Raw genomic sequence first — 22,113 nt, forward strand, 5'->3', positions numbered from 1 at the left:
TAAAATTGTCACTGATTGTCAGTGTCTGACTGACAATATATGCTGACAATATTATATTCGGCTGAGTGCGTTGTAAGACAAAGATAGATTTGGAAAATATTACCACGGCATTGTGTTTATTTTTTTCGAATCCTGAAAAAACCAATAAATATTTTGGAAAAATTTAAACGCAGAATGAAAGACTAAATTATTACCGAGGGCCGAAAGTCCCTTAGAATAAATAAAAAGTTTATTTTGAATGATATATTTGAAATTAAAAATCACACTAAATTTTCTCTTAGTTTTTCACCCCTGTAACTTATTAAAATAAACATTATAGAAGTTCTCAGGGACTTTCGGCCCTCGCTAATAACGTGATCTTTCATTCTGCGTTTAAATTTTTCAAAAATACTTATTAGTTTTCTCAGGATTCGAAAAAAATTAATCCCCATTTGAATTGCATTGCAGCCGAAAATACGTACCGATCCTCTTAATAATATAGGTATCTGCTCCGACGACAATGTTCATCGGAAAATGCGGGTTTTCCCAACAAAATCTTTAAATTTCAAATAAAGTTTTATATAAGTAATTATCTACCAATAATTAAATAACTCGGTGACATAAAAGCTTTCTTGGTTTAGATTATAGTTCCAGAAGCCGGTGAAAAAGCCGACGAATATTTTAGCAACAATTCATTTGTTAATTAATAATTTACGGTCGCAATAATAACCAAAATAATTATGATACACTGATCAAACTTTGAAATCTTATAAAGATGAGATGCCTATTTAATATTTTGTCGACGAAATATAAATTTTTTATTTTTTTTGCATAATCTTTAAATGTTTAAAAAAATAGTTATAAACAAATTAACGTTTCTCAGAAAGTTTTTATTATATTCTAATTTTAAAAAATAGGTAAAATGCGTATTTCAAAGATCTTGAAAATGAATGCTTTAAAACTTTTTTGCAACCATTTGCAAAGTAAACATACGATTACTACGTTGTTTATAATTTTTTTAAATTCTTTCAAAGCGTAAAAGTGAGTTTAAAGTACAAGCTAATTACTTACAAAAAATATCGAATATTAGTTTAATGGTTATATTTTAATTAAATATTATAAATATTTTTTTTGTAATTTACACGCGCGAAAGTAGACTAATACAGTACCGTAGCTAAAATTTTCACCCGAAGCGACGACCGCCGCGCGACGTAGAGTAGTTAATAAATAAAATTATGTATTATAACTCGTCCACATACACAACTCGCGCGAGTTTAAAGCGTGTCAGTCGCTTAAAGTGAACATTTTAGCTCCGGCTCTGTATCAAGCCTACTTTCGCGCTAAAAATTACAAGAAAAACATTTTTAATCTTTGATTAAAATATAACCATTGAACTAATGTTTGATATTTTTTGAGAGTAATTAGTTTGTACCATAAACTCACTTTTAAGCTTTGAAACAATTAAAACAAATTATAAATAACGGTGTAATCATATGTTTACTTTGCTGTTTCATAACTTTTTTGTAAATGATTGGAAAATTTTTTAAAACATTCATTTTCAAGACCTTTGAAATACGCATTTTAAGTATTTTTTAAAATTATAATATAATAAACAATTTCTGAGAAATGTTAATTTGTTTATAACTATTTTTTTAAACATTTAAAGATTATGCAAAAAAATGAAAAATTTATATTTTGTCGAAAAAATATTAAATAGGCATCACATCTTTATAATCTTTCTAAGTTTAATAAATGTCTCATGATTATTTTGGTTGTTATTGCGACTGTAAATTGTTAATTAACAATTGAATTGTTGCTAAAATATTCGTTTAACTTTCACCGGCTTCTGCAGTTATAATCTATACCCAGAAAGCTTTTATTTCACCAAGTTATTTAATTATTGATAAATAATTACTTATCAAAAAAATTTATTTGAAAATTCGAGATTTTGTTGGGAAAACCCACATTTTCAGAGAAAAATTTTCGTCGGAGCAAATCGGGAAAAACATGCCTTTATGTAGAATTAAATTGGGGTGAATTTTTATTTCAGTGTTTTTGGTGTAAAGTTAAAATCTTCATTTTGTTAATAAAAAAAGTAGCACACTGTCTGCGGACTTTGCATCCTTATATTATTAATATATAGGATCATAATATTCGATTCCAGCAATAAAATTGCTGGTAAATAACCTTTCTTTGTACTTTACTAATTAGACCAGCGTATTATAATTTTTTTTTCAAAATTTAAAGATTATGCAAAAAAACTAAAAATTTATATTTTGTCGATAAAATATTAAATAAGCATCTCATCTTTGTAATCTTTATAAGTTTGATCAATGTATCATGATTATTTTGGTTATTATTGCCATCGTAAATTGTTAATTAACAATTGAATTGTTGCTAAAATATTTTCGTTTAATTTTCACCGGCTTCTGGAATTACAATCTATATATACCAATAAAGCTTTGATGTCACTAAGTTATTTAATTATTGATTAATAATGACTTACCTAAAACTTTATTTGAAAATTAGAGATTTTGTTGGGAAAACCCGCATTTTCCGAGGAAAATTTTCGTCGGAGCAGATCGGAAAAAACATGTCTTTATGCAGAATTTAATTTCGGTGAATTTTTATTAGGGTGTTTTTGATGTAAAGTTAAAATCTTCGGAGTTATAGAGCAATAATTGAAAAAAATACGATTTGTCGGCACCATTTTGTTTATAAAAAAAGTAGCACACTATCTGCGGACTTTGCATACCTATATTATTAATATATAGGATCTTATAATTCGCTTCCAGCAATAAAATTGCTGGTAAATAACTTTTCCAAGAATTTTGCTAATTAACCCAGAGTAATAATAGAAGTATAACTTCTTACATGCGTACAAAGTACTCACATTCTTTTTTTTTAAACTATCGTACAACTATTTTATTTTTATATTAAATAAGCATATTAAATCCAATTCAAAGAATATTCAAAAAAATTTCAAGGAAAAATATTGAAAAATAAGCCAGCGTGGCAAATTTTTACAGACACCTCCAAAAAAATGGATTTGGTGGTGGACATCAGAACTCGCCACTGGATCATGCGAAATAAAAAATTCAAAAATATTATAAGTTTCTCGAGGTAACGCGGTCGAGATTTTTAATTTTACCGATTTTTGAGTTCTTGGTATCACTCGAAAATCAAAAAAGCGAAACTTTTTGTAAAAAAGGGAGAAAATCAACATATTCTTTATTGTTAAACAAAAAGTAAACATAAATCCAAATATATCTCGACAGCGTTACCTCACGAAATGTCCAAAGAAAATCTATGCAAAATTTAAGGTGGATTGGCCTAGCATTTTTTGAGTTACAATGTCCACCGCCTTTGAAAAAGCAGTTTAGATTGCAGTTAAAGAGTTGACAACCTTTATTTTCAATTTCTTTTTGACTGTCAAATCGGAAAGTGATGTACACCCGAATATGTGTTTTGAATCGCGGAATAATTTACAACAGAGAGAGGGAACATTTCTCACTACACTCAAGCGTGCTGACGCGAAACCGCGGCAAAGCGAGTCTATGGTGGGGATATTCAACATGCTGTATCTCTGGTAATTTTACTCCGATCAAACTGAAATTTTCAGAGAGTATTCTTGTAGTTATGCTCTCTCATTTACGGAATAAAAAATCGAAAATTTTAAACTATACCCCTTACCTCCACCCCACCCCCATGGTGTAGCATGGACACAGAAGAAAACGAACACGGAAGTATTGCGAGAAATGAGCAAAGAATACGAAATAATAAAAAATAAAAAAGTTACAATATCTGGGACACGTAATGAGGGGACAGCGATATGAAATGCTAAGACTGATAATGCAGGGAAAGATAATAGGAGAAAGGAGAGTGTCATGGTTGAAGAATTTATGGGATTGGTTTAAATGCAGTTCTATAGAACTCTTCAGTGCCGCAGTGGCAGTAGATAGAGTGAAGATAGTGATGATGATATCAAACCTCCGATTGGGAGACGGTACTTAAAGAAGAAGGAACTTAAATATGTACGTCCACCCAGTAGACACATTTCTTCTTTAAGTGCCATCTCCGCGACGGAGGTCGGCAATCATCATAGCTATTGGTATTTTAGAGACGGTTGCTCTGAAAAGTTCATTTGATGTACATCCGTACCTATCATTCTTTCAGGTTGCGCAGCCACGATATTCTGCGTCTCCCTATGCTTCTCTTTCCTTGAATCTTTCCCTGCATAATCAATTGGAGCAAGCTGTATCTCCACGTGTAATATGTCCGAGATATTCTAATTTTCTTGTATTGATGGCATTTAAGATTTCAATTTCTTTATTCATCTTTCTCAGAACCTCTTTGTTTGTGACGTGTTCTGTCCAAGATAATTTCAGAATTCTTCTGTACACCCACAGCTCAAATGATTCTTCTTTTTTCATTGATGCGGCATTCAAGATCCAAGCTTCCATTCCGTAAAACAGAGTCGAGAAAACGTAGCATCTAGCCAACCTAACTTAGGTCCAACTTCAAATCTCTTGTGCAGAGCACTTTTCTCATTTTGTTAAAATTCGCTCTAGCCTTTTCTATTCTAATTTTCTGGAAGTAGTCATTGGTGGAGTTGATCATTGTTCCAAGATATGCATATTGGTCGACTCGTTCGACATTGGGTCCGTTTATGAAGAGATTCTCGTTATTTCTTTGAGTTTTCGATATTCTCATAAACTTTGTCTTCTTGACGTAAATTGTTAGACCGTATTCTTGTCCAAACTCCGCTATTCTGGTCACCAGCCTCTGAAGATCCCCAATATTTTCGGCTCAAATGACAGTGTCATCCGCATATCCAATATTGTTAATGGGAACTCCATTTACCTTTATTCCAGCTATTACACCCTCAAGAGTTTTTTCAAGATTTCTTCCGAGTAGGCATTAAAAAGAATTTGCGACGACACGCATCCCTGTCTCACCCCACGTCTCATTTCAATTTCCTCTGACAGCTGATCGTTAACACATACTTTTGCTCGTTGGTTATAGTATAAATTCGATATAATCCTGAGGTCATTGTATTCTATCTTCTTCGATTTCAGGACATTAATTGTTTATGTCGTACTTTGTCAAATGCTTTATCATAGTCAATAAAACACGCATACATATCTTGACTGACGTCCAGGCACCTTTGTATTAGTATGTTACGTGAAAAAAGAGCTTCACGAGTTCCTAGATACATATAGTTTTTTATAATGAAAAAAAAAACAAGTTTCTTATCTTCGTTTTTTCCTGTATTCAATAAAAAAGCAAAATTTGATAACATTATTTAAAGTTACAGGGGGAATTTCTTCTTAATTTAGAACAGATTTTCATTGCTTGACTTTAATTTTCCATTCCAAAAACCAATCTTGTATTCTATTAAGATACGCTTGAACGAGATGCGAGACATACATAGGGTCAGCATGTGAGGCTAGGATTGCAGTTGCAGTAATGCAGTATCGTCGGCAAATGTTCCTAGCATCATTTCTTAATTTAGTAATTGCTGAAAAAATGTTAATATCAGTATATCACTGTTAATTATCTTGTAGCATATAAAAAAAACGAACATTTCCATTCAATTCTTTATTATGTAGATATTTTTACAGATATAAACCTTCGATTACAAACAGGTGCTCTGTTGATAAGTACAGTTTGGTATTGAAATTGACACAGAAGGCCATCAGCTTTAACCAGATCTCCATCCAAATCCTGCTTCATATCATATCAACATTTCAACAGAAATAATCAGCTAAAAAGTCTATCTAACATCGATTAAATCTTAGGACTAGTTTATAAATCTAAAGACTTAAAACCTGCCCACGAAGAAAGTCACCGGTACAAAATAAATACAGTACATTCAGTAAATTTGCGCCCTGAACAAAACGTATACAAACGTACAGATAAGGGTACATCATTGGTAGGTAATCTATGAAAAGTACCGAGTTGTTTACAGATACACTTGGTGATAGAACGACATGCTCTTTTTCCATATGGCGATATAGGCCTTTTCATCAGACATTTTTTTCGTACTGTTTACTATAAACAAGCATGTTAGGTTAGGTTGCTGACAAGTAATGAATGATACCTAACCTCTCAATTCTAGATTAAAACAGTACGACAAACATAGCAGATGCGCACTCGCTCCTCACATGATGAAAAGGCCTATTGTCTACTGCTGTCAGTACTATCTGTCATCTGTACTATCCTACTTGACACCTATACGCACAGAATAAGCCTAAAAGCAGATAGGAGTAGCTTTTAAACAGGCAATTAACGGTTGTGATTAGATGTGATCTTTTTCAATATATTTTCAACGCTTCTTATTTGTTTCGGGAACTTGTCATACGTTGTATAATATTAATATACGACAAATGAAAAGTGCCCGAAACAAATGAGAAGCGTTGAAAAGCCCTATATGGCGATTATGATATTGTTTATCTACTGTCAGTACCGTCTATCACAAGTCATACGTCACTTAACTTTAACCACGAAGAATAATCTTAAACGTAGCGTTTAAATAAGCAACTTAGTATACATGTTCATTTTAAATTGAAAGTAAATGTTTTCAAATTAAAAATACGCTAATAATATCGAGATAGCAATCTCTGCATTCTCTGAAGAACCACTAAAAAGTGGTGAAGTCGTCGATAAGAGTGCTGGTTGCGCTCTCTGAACTAAGTAAAAATTAAGACAGTTTTGACTTCGTATTGCAACTGAATAAAAATGGTATAAATTTTTATTTTATATTAGTATTACTCCTTTGAGTAACATAGGTCCATTTTGCGTTGGAATTTACCACGCTGAACAGACGGGGTCGTGAATTGCAAGTTTTAGAATTCCCTCTTATCTTCTTCGCTTCAGCATCCATCTGGCTTGCAATTTTTAGAAGCCATGGAGGTGTTACCAGCAAAATGGTCCAATAAGTTTTCAATTAAATATCTTTTAAAAACATTTTTAAATATTTTTATTAGGATGGAAACTTTGACTTTTAAAAATACCCTATTTTTTTATTTAATTTGATGGCTTTGGTAAAGACCAATTAGCAAGAAAAATACTCTATTAGAAAGGTACTCTTTCAATATGTCAGGTATGGTATTTCAGTTCAGTAAAGATTGTGATTTTTAATTGAAAGACCTTCTTTTAAAATAAAAAATATTAAACCGTGTTCACTGTGACACTTAACAATTGTTACTAGAAACATTCTCTTTCAATATAGAGACGCTGATATTGTCTGTCAACTGTCAGTGTCATATGTCACTTATTATATCATCATCATCATCAGCCTCTCAATCCACTGCTGGACATAGGCCTCCCCTGTTTGCACAAGCACAAGATAGAAAACACTTATTATATGCCGTGTTCTTTATCACAATTTCTTTTTTGGCTATGAGTTTCGACGGTAGCGCTCTTTCGCGGTTTGAAACTTGTATTTTTCTGATAAAATTGGTGTTTGTGAAATATACAAAACGAGAAAAATAGATATTTATCTAAAAAAAACATGGATTATGAACTGAAATATTTTTGTAACCTGATTACTGAACGAATACACATAATTAATAGTAAAAGTAATTATGTTTTTTTATTTTATTTATTATAATTTTAATATTTAATATATAAATTCGTGCGACTGGATGACTGCTTACGCAAGAGGCCATTGAGAGAAAGAAGAAGTTTATGTGAAATTTAGAGGTTACCTCTGTTTTTATTGGCTGTAAGTTTCGTCGGTAGCGCTCTCTCGCGGTTTGAAACTTGTACTTTTCTGATAAAATTGTTCAAATGCTTTTCTCAATTTTTTTTTTGCCTTCGCATTGCAACTGAATAAAAATGGAATTTTTATTTTATTTTTATATTGGTCGTTACTTCTTTGAGTAACTAGGTCCATTTTCTGTTGGAATTTACCAGCTGAATAGACGGGGTCGTGAATTGTAAGTTTTTTGAATTCTCTCTTGTCTTCTTCGCTTCAGCATCCATCTGGCTTGCAATTTTTAGAAGCCATGGAGGTGTTATCAGGGAAATGGATCAATAAGTTTTCAATTAAAAATCTTTTAGTAATATTTTTAATCTTTTTCATAATTATTATAATTTCTATTAGGTTGAAAACTTACTTTGCCTTTCAGTTGCCAGATGACGCTAGTCACCTACTCCATAAACGTCAGTTGCAATGCGGGGATAAGCTTTCGTGATTTTGTCACTTCGGGCAGAGAGCAGCAGGCCTACTCCTCTCTGATGATGACTCCAAATAGAGTCGAAAATCGTCGATTTAGAGTGCTGGTCTGCGCTCCCTGTTCTAAGTGAAAAATAAGACGGTTTTGCCTTCGCATTGCAACTGAATAAAAATGGAATTTTTATTTTATTTTTATATTGTTCAAATTCAATGCACAAAACTGCCACTAACAGCGCTGGCGAAAACTGTCAAATCCCCTCTACTCATCGGCTCACAGCGAATATGCGTAATAGGGCTTTTCATTCACAGTCATTTGTTTCGAGCTTCTGTCATATGTCGTATAATCCGTGTATATTAATATTATACACAGATTATACAACATATGACAGAAGCTCGAAACAAATGACAATCGATGAAAAGCCCTATTATTTCAAGATGGAAATAACTGGTCAGTTAAAAACATTCGTTTTTTTCTGAAGCGGCTTATATTCACTGAATGCATATTTAGTTATTTTTACGGCCATTAAAACTATTTATTGCAAACAATCTTACATTGTTTTAGTCAAAGTGTTGAGGACAGGTCTTTGTTTAAACTTAAGAAATCTGGTGAAAGAGATTCTACAAGACGTTCTCAACTACTACAAAAAATAGTCAATGAAAATCACATCTATAATAAAATATGTCTATGAATAGTGGAGATTGCTATACAATATTATCCAAAAATAAGTATCACACTATCATTTAACTAAGTACTCTTTTATAATAGATCATCTAATAAGTAACCAAAGAACTTTTCTCAAGACAAGTTCGTCCAAAGAACAACTGGTTGGTGCTGCTACTATAGAGCTATTATTCATAGCCGCCATTTTTTTTCGTACACTTGACATATGATGTATATTTATATAATATTAAACGTCATATTACGTCAAGTGTACGAAAAAAAAAATGGCCACGATGAATACCCCTATTATGCGGGGGTTAAAACGTTTAAACATCTTCCTATTAGAAGTCGCTATCATGTGGGATTCAGAAATTTTTATCAGATTCTACTGAGCATTTCACTCAACTAAGCTTTATTTTTAAACCAAGAGGAGTAAACTAAAAAGACAGATTCACACCCAGGAAAGTCATTAGAAATATCACCAAATACATCTTCTTTTTTGGTTGTCATAGGCCTTTGACGGTAATCCATAAATATTATATTATACTAATACATCATTAAAGAGTTCTAAAAACAACCGTTTTTTTATATAACAACAGACTGAAAATCTAAAAATTAAAGGAATAACGCAGAAAATACAAAAAACCGCTGATATAACTTAATTAACCTATGAAATGCCAAAAGTGTCAAAATTTTATAAATGTCATTAGTGTCAAAATTTGATAACAGTGGAGTAAACTTGCCTGGAGTTGGACCAATTACAAACAAGCTTTTACAAACAACCAATTAAAAACAGACTATAGTTTGTAATGATTTTATTAAATTTTAGTGGATGATACGCACACAGAAGAATGCGGAAGTATTTTGGACTAAAATTTCAGCTATAATATCAAATATCTCTTTGGAAGTACACCACAGTTATACAATAAATTGATTATTTGACGTTTCCGATTCTTGACTGCAAAGTAAGTCACCGAAAAGGCCAATATTGTATGGAAGAACCTATTTCCACCATAAAACTCTCCTCTCTGTGTTATTACGATGAGAAAAATAGTTCTTCACATCAGAAAGAAAGCAGAAAAGTTAAAAAATATGCATTTAGTAGTGTATGCATGTAATTTAAAATAACATGAAATACAAAACCGAAATTAACAGGCAAAGAAAATTCTTGATTGATATAATGAAATGGTCGATTGATATATTAATCGATTAACATCGATATACCATGTACGTCATTCGATATATCGATACTAACACTTTTTTGAGTCAATTTTTCGTCATGTAGCAGCCGTGAAACTTAAAGCATTTGAGATGTGGCTTTATAGAAAAATGCTAAGAATATCATGGACAGCAAGGATCACGAACAAGGAAGTCCTAGGAAGAGTGAAGAAGGAACCGGAGATTGTATTTATGAGAAATCAGCACCGTTACTCACTGCTGCAGTCCATATTGCAAGGTAAAGTCAAAGGTAAGCGAGGACCCGGTAGAAGGAGAATATCATGGCTGCGGAATTTGAGAACATGGTTTAAGAAAACCTCAATGGAACTGTTTCGAGCCGCAGCCAGCACGGTTTTGATTGCCAATATGATTTCCAAGAACCGAAACCGATAGGAACCAGAAGAAGAGGTAGTAGCAGCCGTAAACCAGTTCTTCCGCCGACAAAGACCTCCAATCATCTAAACGTTCCAAAAAATATAACTTACTCCACTATGGTGTAATGTTGACAATATTAAGATTTTATTTTCAAGCAGGTACATCTCAAACTAAAATTAAAAAAAGTTAAACAAGAAAAATAATTTACAATACTGATTTTATACTTTTGCAGCGAAATTATTTTTTAACGTCTATTAAACTCTTCAGATTTTTATCTCATAATTAAAATATTACTAACAACTTAAAGAGATATAAGTGAAAATAATCATAACTCGTTAGTCTACTTTGGAAGATATACTTTTATGAGAAACTAGAAATGTTCGTTTCGTCGAAAATGTCAATCGATCACCATCCAAATGGTACTTCTATATACTTTTTATATGCGAGAGGCATACTAGAGCTATTCAAAGAAAGTGGTGTAACCTTTTCAAAAAAATCATTCTTCTTGTAGACGGCCTATGTCAAAATTTCAGTCGAATTGGACTACGAATTGCTGTTCCATCCACCGTATTCTCCAGATTTGGCCCTACACGACTTCTTTTTGTTTCCAAACTTGAAGAAGTCACCCACCGGGCAGACATTTAAGTCGAATGAGGAGTTCATCGCCACCACGGAAGCCTACTTTGCGGACCTCGAACAACATACTTTTCAGACGGGTTAAAGAGGTTGGAGCATTGCTGAGTCAAGTGTATCAAGATTACGTTCAGAAGTAAATCACCGCTTTTCCAAAAATTTTGTTTTCCTTTGGTAGGCTAAGTACTTATCGGACCGCCCTGGTAAAAGCTTGAGAAAAAGTCAAAAAAGTAAAAAACCTCTTTTTTAACTGGTCTTTGAAAGGCCAAACCAGCGCAAGAGATTTTATATACCCTGGATATATCATTTAAAACTTCCCTTCCGATCTCATGGAAAGAAACAGTACGAAATAAATACTTGAAAACATCCACAAATTTATCATTTTCCTCTGTCATATAAAACTGACAAGAATACGCAGCTGATTCGGCAGATACCCAGCTAACTCACACTCATTGTCAATTTTTTTGTGAATTCCTAAATTAATAATACCTTCGAAAAGTAGACTAACGAAACAGTATTAAACAAAAATATTACAAAATGATCAAAAATGGTAAAAATACTAAGTACCTAAAACGTAATAGAATAAAATCACACTTAAGCTTTTCCGTTCATCGGCTTTCCATTGAGGTTGCCATGATTCACGTTGTTGTATAGCTGTTTCATATTAGAATCACGGTTTTCTGACGTTGGATATTTCGAAAAATCCGAATCTGAAAATAAAAAACATATATAAAGGTTTATTTCCTATGTAAAATCCAGAGAATTCAACATCGCAATATATCTGTGATTCATACATTATAATAGTAAAGCTTTCAACTTAGTCAATTGGAGTTAAATGGGACAGGTGTTGTCTGAAATGGGATCCCGAATCATCTGATAAACACTGCTAATTAAAAGCCTATACAATAACAATTATGCCAGAGTTAGAATAAACCGAAAGTTTCTGGGTCACTAAGGGCGTGAGGCAAGGCTGCATACTAAGTCCAATTCTATTTAACATATACATAATATGGTGAAGGGATAATGCGGAAAGTCACTCAGGACTGGAACGGTGGCGTCATTATCGGCGGGAAGAAGATTTGCAACTTGAGATATACAGATGATACAACCATCCTTGCTAGTTCCGAGGTTGAACTGATTCACTTGCTATAACGTTTTGAAGAAGTAAGTTTAACGATGGGTCTCAAAAATAAACAAAGACAAAACCAGAATCATGATATCTGACAGAGCTAACAACAATCAAAATCATCTAACGATGATGAAAAATATCGCTGTTGTAAAGTTGTGTATCGGGGCTCTGTAATTACTAACTAGGGGGCTGCACTGAAATTAATAAAAGTTTGGAAAATACATATTATATTTTTGCGCTACAGATATCGGAAAAAGTTATTTGAACAAGTTGTTCCAAATAATATTATAACCCCACATACCAAATTTCATAACAAAATTCGCACTTTTAGTTTTTTCATTATTTTTACTCAGGACCCTAAAATTCGTTATACCGAGATGCACGCAACTGAGGCGAGAAGCTAGCCAGCCTCCCTTAGAGCAAGGGCACACCAGGCGGCGCGCGTCGAGTCGACGTCGAGGCAGCTCAATTACACATGGCGCGGTGTAACAGCGGCAGCCAAATTTAGTCGCGTGTTGGCTGCTGTACGATACGATGTCTGAAAGTTATGACGATTTGTCTTTTGTAATAAATGCAAGTTTACTTTACCTTAGATTAAAGAAAAAAAGAAACGCAGATATTGGATACATTCTATCGTAAAGGAACGAAAGTATAAGGAATTTTTTACACATTATATAACGAAATTAATATAATAAAGGCACAGAAGTTTTTTAATTTTACAAGAATGTCTAAAAAATCTTTTCAGGAGTTAGTAGTAAGTATTAAAGAGCCATGTTCAAGAAATAACACCGTTATGAGGGAAAGCATATCGCCTAAGAAAAACTATTTATAACGCTAAGAGGCTGTCTATTCTATGGTACGCCACTGAGCAAATACAGGTGTTAAATTGATGCCCCTTTATTATACCCCATTAATTGGGAAATAGTGATGTTTCACAAATTAATATTAATAAAAAAATTATTCAAAATAAAGTCAAAGTACGTATCGAGAAAGACGAAAACCAGAATATGCAAAACCGTAATAAGAGCAACAGTCACCTACGGATGTGAGACATGGGTGGTAAATAAAACAGAAGAAGAAATGATAGAGAGTTGAGAACGGAACGTACTGAGAGCTATTTTCAGGGGAAAAGAATGCAGATACAAAAGACGCCTGGCATAGAAGCACCAATCAAGAATTAAGGATGCTTTACAAGGAACCAAGTATAATAAGATACACAAAGTCATAAAGAATCAGGTGGGCAGGTCATGTCGAGGGGATGGATAAGGAAAGAATGCCAAACATGGTACTGCTACGAAGACCAATTGGGACTAGCAGACGAGATAGACCAAGAAAAAGACTGCAAGAAAGTTTCAGGAATATATAGTATCGGTGGAAATTATACATTGGAAAGAGAAGGCGAAAAATAGGATATAGTGGAGAACCATAGTTCAGCAATGTTTACATAATAGACATAAAATAAAATTATATTTATAAGTTATTAGTATAAACTGTATTATGTAAAATTGTAAATAAGTACAAGGCCCGTAGAGCATAATAAATAAAATAATAAATAAGGTAAGATAACTGTTTTTTATCTTTATTTTTATGGAGTCAATAATTTTATCTTTATTAAAGTCAATCCTTCTGACAAATAATTTAAGTCAAGTCAAAGTGGTCAATGGTTACAGATTTGAAAATTCTTTTCGACTGTTTGTGAAATTAGGTTCAAAGAGTTTGAAAAATAATTTATTTAGTAGATTATTTTTTTTTTCCAGATAGAAATGTACCTAATTAAGTTGCCCTTTAAGCTATAAGGTAAAAAAATTAAAAATACAATGAGTCCCATATAAAAATAATTTGATATGGGAGTAAAAAATTCAAGTAAAAATATAGTTTGAGTCTGTAATTTCCATCATTTTAAACAAGATTTGGCAACACTCACAACAAAATTCGCTAGAAAACAGCTCAAACGTCTGTGTTGTTGCCGTCGAAGTCGTAAAACCGACTGGCGACATATGGTTTCTAGGATGGGTCGCGGTAACGCCGCTGCAACGAAAATTTTAAGAGCGCCTGGTGTGTGTCACTGCATCAAAGTATAGTAGGGGATGCGTCGCTTTCGACATCTCAGCGGGGGTTCAGTCGACGTACGCCGCCCCGTCTGTGTTAGCGCTTAAACACTACCTCCCGACCGAGTCTCCTTAAACGCGGCCGCGCTGCGCGGAGCATTAGCAACGGAGGCTGGCTGGCTTCTCGCCTCCTTCATGCATCTCAGGATAACCCAGGGTCTTGCCTACAATAATGAAAAAACTGAGACGCCATCATGCTTTTTATTTTTAATGCTAATGCTCCGTGCGTATGGATATTTAGTGATAATGTGGAATTTACACGTTGTATAATAGCGTTGATTGATAAATACGTTAAGATACGAAACCCTAAGCATTATTTTGTTGTCTTTAAAACCTGCCCGTATAGTGGCGCGCCTAGCTTAAATTTGTTGGAACTAGCCTTAGAGGGAAGTGTAAAAGTCTCCCTACTCAAGGAACTAGCCAAGAACACGCGGTTATTTTACGTGGCCCGTATTCAAAATTTTAACGCAGCAGTCACTATCATATTAATCTGTATTAATTTTTTTTGTTTTTGTTTCTGCAAAAATGTTGAAAATATAAATTGACTATAGAGTTTTTTTCACTAGTCTTGACCTCACAAGTAAATACTTTTCGAGTTATTTGCGAGTGAATATATTCATTTCTCATAAAATAGTACGTTTTTAGACGGATTTTCGCAAATAACTAAAAAAGGAAGTATTTCACCAAAAAAACATTCATAGCAAAAATACAGCTTATGAAAAAGTGAAAAAAATGTTTTATATAAATATGACATATTACGAAGTCGTAGACCCAGTAAAAGCAGAGTTGTAGCTAATGAAAAGTAGGTTCTTATTATTTGTCAAATTCAAAATTGAATATTTCTACATGAAATAACCAAAAAATTAAGAACTTTTCGGGGAAAACTCATCATAACTTTTTTAAAAAGTTTAAAATAAGCTTTATTTTTTTGAGTTTCTAGTATCAGAAGTAAAAAAGTTGCGCACAAAATAAAGTTGATCCTTTTTTTTGTAAAAAAATCTAAAAATCACCTCCTAATTAGCATCTCAAATGAAATTAATCAGTAGCGCTTCATAAGTTACTTTACGTATGTATGCTTATTATAGAGGATCTGTAAGTTTCATCGGTTCATAGTGCTTATTTTTGAAAGGCTGTAGTTAAAAAGGCTTCAATGAGTCACTAATCACGAGTATATGCAAATTCGGAATAGCCATATCTTAACCAATTTTTGTATTACAGAAAAACAAAATATTCAGAAAACCAAAATCTTTACACTTTGGGATATTTCGTATCACAAGTTATTTAAAAAAAAGGCATTTTTTTCAAAATAAAAAAAATACTGTAAAACTAAATTTACGATGAAACTTACAGATCATATGTATTATAAACAATACATAAGTAAAGTCACTTGTGAAGCGGTAACAATAATTTGATTTTATTCGTCTTGAAGGGCCAAACGAAAAACACAAACTATTTTTTTTGTTTTTAAATCGTGTTCTGTTGTGATTTATAGCAAATTTATAGCACCTCTTTCGAAATAAAAATTTTATGCAAGTTCCCTTTTAGAGGGTGATTTTCACGCTTTTTTAAAACTATTTTTACAAAAAAGGAGCAACTTTATTTTCAGCGTAACGTGCTTACTTTATGCTAGAAACATTTTTAAAAACAAAAACAAAGCTTTTTAATCACTTAAAAAAAGTTGCGATGAGTTAGCAAATTTATAGCATCTCTTTCGAAATAAAAATGTTATGCAAGTTCCCTTTTAGAGGGTGATTTTCACGCTTTTTTAAAACTATCTTTTACAAAAAACGACCAACTTTATTTTCAGCGTAACGTGCTTACTTTAATGCTAGAAACTTTTTTAAAAACAAAAACAAAGCTTTTTTAAAGAAACGTGCTTTATTTTTTGGTTATTTCACGTTGAAATATTCGATTTGGAATTTGACGAATAAGAACTTACTTTTTTAGCTACAACTCTGCTTCTACTGGGTATAAAGACTTTATACAGACATTTTTTTTTATTTTATATAAAGTATATCTTTATTGAATACTTTTTTCGATAAAATACTTACTTATTAGCGCAGTCACTTAAGGTTTTCACCTCCGATTTCGTTGAACCTCCATCGATTTTCATGAACATAGGTGAGTAATTAGAAGATACCTCAAGGAACAAAGGTGACATGATGCCAACTTGCGCTTTTACCCTGGGGGTGGATGCCACCCCTTCTCGGGGTGAAAATTATTTTATTAAAAATAATACCATAATTCGATAGAGGGGCAAATTATAAGCAAAATTTGTTATATAAAGTTATTAAAATAAATCAACACTTTTTGAGTTATTAAAGACCAAAGATTTTATTTTTTCGTAAAAAAATGCATGTTTTAAATCGGTGTTTCACGTATAAATCAAAAACTATAAGCTTTTACAAAAAAGTTATTATAACTGAAATTGAAGATAATAAAAAATTGAATACATTCCTCACATAAAGAACTAAACTAATGTTAGTTCAAAGTGAGTTATTGGCAATTGAATGTGTATTTTTTCGATGAGTACTCAAATCGTAAGTATTCAAGCTTAAATAACGGGAAAACGATTCAATGTATAAAATATGCCTGCTAAACATTTGCCAAAGTACTTTGGAATACCTATCAAATGAGCTTCAGAACAAGGTAATAGCGTCAAAATTAAGCAAGTTATAATGAAAATAAAAGAACGGTTTCGAATTTTTTAGGAAAAAGTGAAAAATAAAACATACGCCATTTCCACGAAAATTAAAATTTATAGTAATCCTTACTAGAACTTCTTTATATTAGCATGAGTAATGTTTTCGATAATTTTGACCGGTTTAGAATGCATATTTAAAAATTATATATAACCAAATTTTAGTTTTTTCTGTGCCAAATATTTTACCTATTTTACTATTTCTATAGGGTAAAAAATAACCGAGATAGAAACGTTTAAATCCTAAATTTTGCTGTGGGAACCATGCAAACGGGGTCATTTAACCTTTTATTTAAAAAAAATAAAAGGTTTAAAAGACTAGATTCAACGTGCTTAAATAGCACTTAGAATTAACTTTCAAACAGTTTTTAGATAAACCTAATATCGTAAACAAGAACGGAGTTATTAAAAAAAAAACAATAACTTTTTTTGGAAACATTTTTAAAAGATAAATTTCGAAAAAATTTTGGAGCATAAGTTTTAACGCTATCAACATCTTCGGGGGCTCATTTAATAGATATTTTTAAGTACTTTGACAAATGTTCAATAACTTTATATTATAAAATGCATCAATTTCCCGTTATTTCAGCTTGAATACTTAGAGTTTTTTACTCGCGGAAAAAATATATATTCAATTACCTTATAACTCACTTTTAGTTAACATTAAAAGGTTTTTGTAGTAAGGGGTTTATTTCATTTTTTTTAGTTTCAATTTTGATAATAATAACTTTTTTGTAAAAACTTACACTTTTTGAGTTATTGATGAAAAATTGGTTAAAAACATGCATTTTCCTCAAGAACAATTAAAATCTTTGATCTTTAATAACTCAAAAAGTTTTGATTTATTTTAATAACTTTATATAACAAATTTTGCTTGAAATTTGTCCATCTATCGAATTATGGGATTATTTTTAATAAAATAATTTTCACCCCCGAGAAGGGGTGGCATGCACCCCCAGGGTAAAAGCGCAAGTTGGCACCATGTCACCTTTGTTCCTTGAGATATCCTCTAACCACTCACCAATTTTCATGCAAATCGATGGAGGTTCAACGAAATCGGAGGTAATAGCTCATATCCACCTTCAGTGACTCCACTATATTGTGTTATTTGCGTAAAACCGTCTAAAAACGTGTTTTTTTTTTGTTAAAAAATGAACATATTCACTCTCAAAAAACTCGAAAAGTATTAGCTTAGTCAAAAAACTCAATGGAACAAAACTTGCTACAATTAATCAGTTTATCCACTTGATAGATACTATTAGATAGTATTAGACTTATTGATATTATAGCTACCTAGCCTTATACAAAGTGGATTTAGAAAGTCCACATCTACATTAGACAGCCTAGTGGATATTGAATCTGTAATTCATGGGTCATTTGGATGTGATAAAGTATGTTTGGCTTATGGCTATCTTTTATTATATTTTATAACGCGTGCCATTTGGGGATTAGATATAAGAATTCTATTAAGTTGGCCAATTCCAGGAAATATAAAATTTATTAGTAATTTCCTATATAGACGAAACTTATTCGAATAGATAACGTTCTTTTAGACTCAAAAATCCAATTAAATGACATTCCTCAATGGTCTACTCGTTGCACTTTTCCTTATTGCAATCAATGACATCGCTAAATCACTTAACCCACTAGTCTTTTAGAAATTAGAGAATTGGTCAAACACTACTGGCCTAGAATTTTCTCCCACTAAAACGAAAACAATAATCTTCAGTAAAACTCCAAAGAAGCACATTATACTACCAAAAATCTACCTAAATAATTTCTTCTTCTACTTTTTCTTTTATATAGGCAGTACTGCCTGTTTTTCTTCAACGGTGCCTTTCATTCTGTCCCTAAATTGTCATTCCATCTTTTCCTTGGGCGTCCTATACTTCTTCGGCCTAACGGTGACGTCCCTGGCTATTCTTACTATCCTTGATTCAGACATCCTGCTTATGTGTTCATTCCACTCTTCTTTTCTGTTCTTTACCCAGGTATTTATATTGTCTACCCCACATATGCGTCGGATTTCCTCACTTCTTACCCTGTCCCGTAGTCCTTTTCCAGCAATCCTTCTTAAAATCTTCATTTTGTTGGTATCCAGACGTCTTTGTATTTTGCTTGCATCTGGTCTTGCTTCAGCAGTGTAAGTCATAACTGGTCTAATAACTTCAGTCAAATGATTTATATATTCGGTCCTTTGTTTCCACTCTAAGGTATTTGTTTTTTCAAATTGTGTCGTTTAGGCATCCGGCCGTTCTACTGGCTTTAATTATTATTAGTCTTTAACCTCTTCTTCGATATTATTGTCGGCTGATAGATTAATTCCCAGGTATTTACTTTTATTGCCAAGTCCAATTGGCATGTTATTGGTTCTTTGGATGTTACTAAGCTTTTTGTTTTTTGGGCTGATATTTTCATATTCATTTCTTTTGCGTTAATGTTGAATTCGTGCAGTAATCTTTGTAGGTCGTCTTCGCACTCTGCTACTAACACGGTGTCATCAGCGTAACAGAGTATTTTTATCTCTTTATCGCCCATTTTTTACCCTCTTTTTTTCTTCACTTGTTTTATCATTGCATCCAGCGTTATGTTAAAGGGTAGAGGGCTTAGTTAATCTCCTTGCTTGATTCCTGTGTTTGCTTCTATATGGGTTCTGTTATTATTCCATTGACTTTCATTTCTATTTTATTTCGTACATAAATGTTTTCAATCAGTTTTATAATATCCAGTGGTAAATTTTTGTCATATAGTAGGTGTATCACGTCTTTTCATTGCATTCTATCAAACGCTTTCTCTAGGTATATAAAACAGAAAAACCCTCGCTTGTTATACTCTAATGATTTCTCCGCTATTTGTCTTATCACAAAAACTGCATCGTTATGATCTTCCCCTTCTAAATCCTTGTTGTTCAACCGATATATTTATGCACGCCATTATTTTCTTCATCAGTATTTTTGTTGGGAGTTTCAGTATAGTGCTCTAATTCAGTAATTTATCCCTCTATAATTACTGGGGTCTGCCCTATCACTTTTCTTAAATAACGCTATCATCTGAGTGGTACTCCATTCTTCTGAAATTCTTCATGTATTTATTATTTTACTTATCAGGATATTCAGTTCTTTGTGAAGTCTTTCTCCTCCGTATTTTGAAAGTTCATTAGCTATTCCATCTTTCCCTGGCGTTTTTCGATTTTTCATCTATTTTAAGACGTTCGTTATATCTTCCTCTTTAATTTCTGTTTGCTCATCCGATTCTAATCCTGGTTTTCCAGTTCTTCATGATTAGCTGTTTGATACAGGTTTTCTAGGTAAGTTGTCCATGTATTTGTATCAATATGTTTTACTTCTATCAATTCCTTCATCTCTGCTGTTTGACCTCTTATCATTTTCCACATTTTCTTTTGCATCCCGTATAAGTCGTGCTCCATCTCTTTTGAAAATGCTTACCAATGTTCTGTTTTCTTCCTTCTTACTATTGAGTTTAACTCATTTCAAACTCTTTTATATTCTTCACATATGTTTGTCTCGTTCTTTTGAATTTGTATTCTAGCTAGATTTTCTTTTTTCTTGGCATTTTATTTTTATTTCTTCACAGATCCATGGGGTGTTCTCCTTTTCTTTCGTATATGTTTACTTATCTTACGTTCTCCAAGTGCGTCCGTTGCTGCCATTTTCATATTATCTCTAATCTTCCTCCAACTTTCTTCTATGTCTTTATCTGGTGTTATGTAGTTTTCGTTCACTACTTTTTGCAGTCTTCTCTGGTATAGATCTCGTGTTGACAAGTCTTGTGGCTGTTCTACCTTTATTCTTGTCTCACATTCAATAAGGTCTTTTTTCCTGTTTTTTTGTAGATGTATTCTGATTTTTCCAAGTACTAGGTTGTGATCACTTCCGATATTAGCTGCACTTAAACATCTTATGTCTAGTACTTGAGAATGATGGATGTTTCTGTTTGTCAATATATAATCAATATCGGATCTGTGTGCTCTTGTATTTTTGAATGTATATTTTTCTTGATCTTTGTGTCTGAAGAACGTATTGTTTATTCGAAATTCGTTCTGAGAGCAAAAGTTAATAAGTAGTTCCTAAAGAGTTTATAATAAATTATTCAGAATTGATTAACTTCTTGGGAATAAAACAGGATAATCGTCTATCTTGGTAAGACAATATACACTCACTCCGACTGTAAGCTCAAACGGGCTCAACTTAATTAAAAATGTCTCTCATAAACAATGGGATGTCGACGTCCCAACTCTTAGGCAGGCCGCACATCAAAGAAACATGAAACGTAAATTACGTTTCATGGAAATAAACCACTGCTAAACAAATATATATCCGGCCATTTATGAAACTCTCCGAAAATAGAAATGTGTCATGAGCATGAATCATGCTCGTTTCATTGGTAGGCGGACTTTGAGATTTGTTTAGCAGTGTTTTCTTTTCATGAAACATGTTTTTCGTTTCATGTTTCATGTTTTTAGTTTCATGTTTCTTTGGTGTGCGGCTTGGTTTATGACTGTTCACTGAAATTTGGGTTTCAACCTGAGATACAGTCGGAAAAATGAAAGAATACCCATGAACGAACATATAAAACACGCTGTATTTTCCTGTCATCATGTCGCAAAGAAAATTGTCCAGCGCAAGTACATGTAATAATAATTATTACATGTACCTGTGCTGGCCAATTTTTTGTGTGACACGGTGACAGGAAAATACAGCGTGTTTTTTATATTCGTTCATGGGTATTTTTTCACTTTTTCTACTGTACAATACGCTAAAGTGTTACGTTTGGCTTGTTCTCTTGTATGTAATGAAAGCATGGATAATAAAGGCCAGCTCCACTAACAAACTTGAAGTCTTTGAAATGAGGTGCCTGCACCGAATGCTTAAAATATCATGGACATACTTAGGGACATATTGCGAGGAGAACGATATACTTGTCGGCAACTGGAACTCGAAGGAAATATAGAGGGTAAGAGAGGTCTAGAAAAAGATGTCATGGCTGGGTAATATTCGGCAAATGATATTAATGAAATTACTCTTAATAGAATAATGTAATCGTGACTATCTAATATCTCACCTGACAATACAATGCACGGTGGACGCCTACGCAAAAATACACGGC

The 22,113-nt window shown here is 32.7% G+C and overlaps 1 protein-coding gene across 2 annotated transcripts in view; it reads right to left on the reverse strand.

The window, feature by feature from the left end:
- Positions 1-5,565: 5,565 nt before the first annotated feature.
- Positions 5,566-22,113, reverse strand: part of LOC114328131 (TRPL translocation defect protein 14) — a 220,050-nt gene continuing 203,502 nt past the window's right edge. For both annotated transcript variants that reach the window (XM_028276908.2, XM_028276909.2), the window contains one exon: positions 5,566-11,758. In XM_028276908.2, the coding sequence (XP_028132709.1) occupies positions 11,643-11,758 (116 nt within the window). In that variant the 3' untranslated portion in view covers positions 5,566-11,642. The remainder of the gene's footprint in view (positions 11,759-22,113) is intronic.

This window comes from Diabrotica virgifera, chromosome 4 (genome assembly GCF_917563875.1).
Source record: "Diabrotica virgifera virgifera chromosome 4, PGI_DIABVI_V3a".
In the NCBI taxonomy this organism is placed as follows: Eukaryota; Metazoa; Arthropoda; class Insecta; order Coleoptera; family Chrysomelidae; genus Diabrotica; species Diabrotica virgifera.